We start from the raw sequence: 6,000 nt of genomic DNA, 5'->3' as shown, positions 1-6,000 counted from the left end.
AAATGGAACCTCCATGTTCAGTGGCAGCTTATCTCTGAATATCAAATGCCAGGGACATGCAATGAGAGATGGCTGTTTTCGGTTTTTGTTCCCTGAGGCACTTGGATGGTGACAGTTGATAACAGGATGTTGCAAGAGAGGGGCTCTTAGCCTGACCCAGGAAGCTCTTAGGTTGTCATGCAATAAATAATAACAAGAAAATCTGAGCTGCACCCCTTTGGCAAAACGATGCTTCTCACAAAAAATTGGGAAAGGAGTACGACAAGGCTGTATGTTGTCTCCCTGCTTATTTGACTTATATGCAGAATTCATCATGCGAAAGGCTGGGCTGGATGAATCCCAAGCCGGAATTAAGATTGCCGGAAGAAATATCAACAACCTCAGATATGCAGATGACACAACCTTGATGGCAGAAAGTGAGGAGGAATTAAAGAACCTTTTAATGAGGGTGAAAGAGGAGAGCGCAAAATATGGTCTGAAGCTCAACATCAAAAAAACGAAGATCATGGCCACTGGGCCCATCACCTCCTGGCAAATAGAAGGGGAAGAAATGGAGGCAGTGAGAGATTTCACTTTCTTGGGCTCCATGATCAGTGCAGATGGTGACAGCAGTCACGAAATTAAAAGACGCCTGCTCCTTGGGAGAAAGGCGATGGCAAACCTAGACAGCATCTTAAAAAGCAGAGACATCACCTTGCCAACAAAGGTCCGTATAGTTAAAGCCATGGTTTTCCCAGTAGTGATGTATGGAAGTGAGAGCTGGACCATAAAGAAGGCTGATCGCCGAAGAATTGATGCTTTTGAATTATGGTGCTGGAGGAGACTCTTGAGAGTCCCATGGACTGCAAGAAGATCAAACCTCTCCATTCTGAAGGAAATCAGCCACTCTCCTTTCTCTACCTTTTTGGCCTGCCGGCGATCCCGTCCCCAAACTTTGGCACCCCGGTCAAAAAAAAAAACAACAAAAAGAGCGAGCGTCGCGCGCGGCATGTTGGGATTTGTAGGCCGCTCCCTTGCCGGCTCCTTGGCAACGAGGGAAGTCGTCGCCATGGTTTCCCGCCTGACCTTTCCTAGTGCCTTGTCCGAGACAGAAACCCCTTCACAGCGGAGCATCTAAGGGCAGAGTCCGTTCAGCGAGTGGCTGCGGAGGCTGAGAGAACCATTGTCGTTTGTGCCTGGAAAAGTCTAAAAATATATTTTCACATATCGTTTTTGTTAGGCAGCGCCAAGGACAGCTTTTCCACCAGGACGCGGGTGGTGGGGACCTTTCCCGCTGGGCGTCGCGTCGCGGGGCGCCCGGAGAGGACCTTCATTGCTTCTGCCTCCGGAGTCCGTCACTCGTGCCGCTGCCGCCCGAGGCTGGTCGGTGACCGGCGACGGATGGGCGAAGGCGGCAACCATGATGCCCGGGGAGACCCCGCCCGCCGCGGCCGCCGCGGGGATCGCGGCGGAGGCGGCCACGGCCTGCGCCAACTGCGGGGCCCTCCAGCAGGTAGGGAGCGAACCCGGGGGCTTGTGGTAGGCTTCTGAATTCAGGCCAGGGCCCTGAAACGTGCCTCGGGGCATGTGAAGAGTTCCCTGTTCGGTGCCTTTGAGCATGTGAAGAGTTCCCTGTTCAGTGCCTTGGGGCATGTGAAGAGTTCCCTGTTCGGTGCCTTTGAGCATGTGAAGAGTTCCCTGTTCAGTGCCTTTGAGCCTGTGAAGAGTTCCTTGTTCAGTGCCTTTGAGCATGTGTTCCCTGTTCAGTGCCTTGGGGCATGTGAAGAGTTCCTTGTTCAGTGCCTTTGAGCATGTGTTCCCTGTTCAGTGCCTTGGGGCATGTGAAGAGTTCCTTGTTCAGTGCCTTTGAGCATGTGTTCCCTGTTCAGTGCCTTGGGGCATGTGAAGAGTTCCTTGTTCAGTGCCTTTGAGCATGTGTTCCCTGTTCAGTGCCTTGGGGCATGTGAAGAGTTCCTTGTTCAGTGCCTTTGAGCATGTGTTCCCTGTTCAGTGCCTTGGGGCATGTGAAGAGTTCCTTGTTCAGTGCCTTTGAGCATGTGTTCCCTGTTCAGTGCCTTGGGGCATGTGAAGAGTTCCTTGTTCAGTGCCTTTGAGCATGTGTTCCCTGTTCAGTGCCTTGGGGCATGTGAAGAGTTCCTTGTTCAGTGCCTTTGAGCATGTGTTCCCTGTTCAGTGCCTTGGGGCATGTGAAGAGTTCCTTGTTCAGTGCCTTTGAGCATGTGTTCCCTGTTCAGTGCCTTGGGGCATGTGAAGAGTTCCTTGTTCAGTGCCTTTGAGCATGTGTTCCCTGTTCAGTGCCTTGGGGCATGTGAAGAGTTCCTTGTTCAGTGCCTTTGAGCATGTGTTCCCTGTTCAGTGCCTTGGGGCATGTGAAGAGTTCCTTGTTCAGTGCCTTTGAGCATGTGTTCCCTGTTCAGTGCCTTGGGGCATGTGAAGAGTTCTCTGTTCAGTGCCTTTGAGCATGTGAAGAGTTCCTTGTTCAGTGCCTTTGAGCATGTGAAGAGTTCCCTTTCAGTGCCTTGGGGCATGTGAAGAGTTCCCTGTTCAGTGCCTTGGGGCATGTAAATAGTTCCGTGTTCTGTGCCTTTGAGCATGTGAAGAGTTCCTTGTTCGGTGCCTTTGAGCATGTGAAGAGTTCCTTGTTTTGTGCCTTTGAGCATGTGAAGAGTTCCCTGTTCAGTGCCTTGGGGCATGTGAAGAGTTCCTTGTTCAGTGCCTTTGAGCATGTGAAGAGTTCCCTTTCAGTGCCTTGGGGCATTTGAAGAGTTCCCTGTTCAGTGCCTTGGGGCATGTAAATAGTTCCGTGTTCTGTGCCTTTGAGCATGTGAAGAGTTCCTTGTTCGGTGCCTTTGAGCATGTGAAGAGTTCCTTGTTTTGTGCCTTTGAACGTGTGAAGAGTTCCCTGTTCAGTGCCTTGGGGCATGTGAAGAGTTCCCCGTTCTTTGCCTTTGACCACGTGAAGAGTTCCATGTTCAGTGCCCTGGGACGTGCCTCGGGGCATGTAAAGAGCTCCTTTTGGACGTGCCTGATTAGGAGCTGCTCACATACTCTTGAATGAGTTGTGCAAATGCTAGACTTCCAGGCAGCTTTGGAGCTGGAGCAACATTGACGCCTCGGCGTGTATTTATTTCCCCCCATCAAATCTAATTCCCCGCTGTTTCACGGACTTCAAAAACAAATGTCACTTTCCACATATTTTGCTGTGTGGTTTGTTATTAAAAGAATGTACTGAGGAATGATGTATAAAAAGATTGTGTGAATTGAATTGAAGTGTTTTAGGGAGGGGAAAGCACATTAGTTAAATTAAAGTGGACTGTGGCTAAATCAGTCTATCAGGTTTCGATAACAGTTTCTGTTAGATAATGAAGTTTACATTGTGGTCTGTCCTAAGCAGCCCAGTAAACATTTTTGAATATGTGTTTATTCATTTGTTAAGACTACTTCGACTTGCTTGTGATCTGCCCTTATTTTGTTTAAAGGGCCTATTGGTGATTTGAACTTAGAGGATTGGGTAGGTTTCTTGGTTATTTTTTATATTGTTAGTCATTCCCTGAAAATAAATATAGCTTTAAAATATATGTGTATGCAGTGAGAAATACAGCTGTAAACTCCTATAATCTAAGGAACCTATTTTGTTTTTTGCTACTGGGAAAACAGGACTAAAATAACCCCCCTCCCCCCCAAAAAGGGAGGGGGAAACTATTAGTGCTGTTGTAAACAAAAACAAAACTTATTATCTCAGCCTTATTGTACAGAACACCATATACCTCATAAAATTAAGTAACAGCAAACTTTTCAATACACACACAGTAAGGTTGCAGTCCTAAATACACTTACCTGGAGTAAGCCCCTTTAAACACATTGGGACTTGCTTCTTAGTTAACACTTTCAGCCTGATCATTTGCATATTCTGCTAACAATAGACAAAGTCTGCTACCCTAAACTCATATATAATTACTTTATATGCTATTCAATTTTAGTAAGTAATATATCTTTGAAATTCTAGTATAACTCAATACCATTTTCCTAATTGCACCATTGTCTGAAAGAGCCATAGCTTCCTGAACATAAAGGTTTTAATGTGATCATTGCTTCCCATTGCTGTGACTTTAAAATTCATTTGTGAAATTCCATTGCTTGCTGCAAAGTGAGAACGAGTGAAAGAACATATTTGTGTTTGTGCATGTATATGTCAGCTGAAGGAGAAAGCCTTCTGAGATACAGTTTAGCATAGGAATTTGTAGTACAGCTCACCTCCACTGCATCCTATTTTTCCTTCATCCCTTAATTGTAGCTTGTAGAATATCACAACTGTACAGGGTTTGCAGGTATGTTACATCACCCTTTCCTCCAAGTTTAGCTGACCCTTCAAAGGATTCTCTTCCCCAGGACCTTATGCTACTTGTTCTTCCATAGCAAATTTTATAGGAAGCCAGTCTTCATTGACAACTCTGGGAATCACCACTGTATAACAGGAAGAGGGCAAGCTGTCCATACCTCAAATAGAAGCTGTATCCAAAATGCTAGAAAGCTGCAGTTTGGCTTTGAGGTTCTTTCATCTATCATATTTGATAAAGTAAAGGTAAAGGGACCCCTGACCATTAGGTCCAGTAGTGGCCGACTCTGGGGTTGCGGCGCTCATCTCGCTTTATTGGCCGAGGGAGCCGGCGTACAGTTTCCGGGTCATGTGGCCAGCATGTCTAAGTCGCTTCTGGCGAACCAGAGCAGCACACGGAAACACCATTTACCTTCCCGCTGGAGTGGTACCTATTTATCTACTTGCACTTTGACGTGCTTTCGAACTGCTAGGTTGGCAGGAGCTGGGACCAAGCAAGGGGAGCTCTCCCCGTTGCGGGGATTTCAACCGCCGACCTTCTGATCGGCAAGTCCTAGGCTCAGTGGTTTAACCCACAGCGCCACCCTATCATATTTGATACCTCACTGTAAAATATGAATTGATGGATGGCATAGCTGATCACTTGTCTCAGTGGGAGATATATAGGCATGTGTTTTCACATTCTCAACTGTTTTTCATATGAGCGATCTGGGTATTTATTTATTTTTTTAAAAAAACATATTCAGGTGCTATAGAATTGTTCTGGCAAATTGTGGATAAAGTAAGCTATGAGGCATTCCAGGAACCTATTGTAGTCCTTAGCTGATACCAGGTTACTTGAGAGGCTGCCTTATACACCCAGTAGAACACTGCAGTCTGCAAGGGAGTTTCTCCTTCAAGTCCCAAATATCTCAGAAACCCTCTCCACAGTAACTCATAGCAGGGCTACCCCTGTTCTGTGGAGAAGCAGGCACCTGTTGAGACAGGCACCCAGTATCTGCACTTTTCAGAAGCAGCTGAATATGATTTTTGTTTCAACGAGCTCCCCAAACTTTGTGAGTGTCCACTTGCTAAGATTTAGTCTCATTTTAAATATATTTGTTTCAAATAAAATTTGGATGGAATTGCTTAATATATACAAGTAGGAGATGTTTATGGGCTCACTTGCCTGTTCACGCATACCTATTTCCAGCATTTGTAACACATCGACAATTCAAAATTTGAAAGGAGAAGAAAGTATCTTCCAATGAACAAAGTCTTCCCTACTTGGTCAGCTGGTTATGATTCTTACTTGCTGTAACCAAGCCAGCAAACAATGATCTACAAGCCTGCCTGAATATGAGACATATAGTCACAAATAGCTTTAAAAACTCTATTGTGATTGCTTGTTGCCTTCATTGTCTAATACTAATGCCCTATAACTTCTAATCCATCTTGTCCCTGACATTTTGAAATAAGTTTTAAACTACACTATATGATGCTGCTGAACAAATACAGTGGTACCTCAGGTTAAGTACTTAATTCGTTCCGGAGGTCTGTACTTAACCTGAAACTGTTCTTAACCTGAAGCACCATTTTAGCTAATGGGGCCTCCTGCTGCGCCGCTGCTGCACGATTTCTGTTCTCATCCTGAAGCAAAGTTCTTAACCTGAAGCACTATTTCT

General features: G+C 45.8%; 1 protein-coding gene across 2 annotated transcripts in view; it reads left to right on the top strand.

The window, feature by feature from the left end:
* The first annotated feature begins 1,327 nt into the window (after positions 1-1,327).
* Positions 1,328-6,000, top strand: part of ICE1 (interactor of little elongation complex ELL subunit 1) — a 36,658-nt gene continuing 31,985 nt past the window's right edge. The window contains exon 1 of one of the 2 annotated variants that reach the window (XM_082234135.1): positions 1,328-1,492. In XM_082234135.1, coding sequence (XP_082090261.1) covers positions 1,400-1,492 — 93 coding nt within the window. In that variant the 5' untranslated portion in view covers positions 1,328-1,399. The remainder of the gene's footprint in view (positions 1,493-6,000) is intronic. The other variant, XM_082234133.1, reaches the window with a different exon arrangement.

The sequence above is a fragment of the Podarcis vaucheri genome, assembly GCF_965113315.1.
Source record: "Podarcis vaucheri genome assembly, chromosome: 8".
In the NCBI taxonomy this organism is placed as follows: Eukaryota; Metazoa; Chordata; class Lepidosauria; order Squamata; family Lacertidae; genus Podarcis; species Podarcis vaucheri.
The sequence above is the reverse complement of the archived record's forward strand: the minus strand, read 5'-3'. Positions and strand labels throughout refer to the sequence as shown.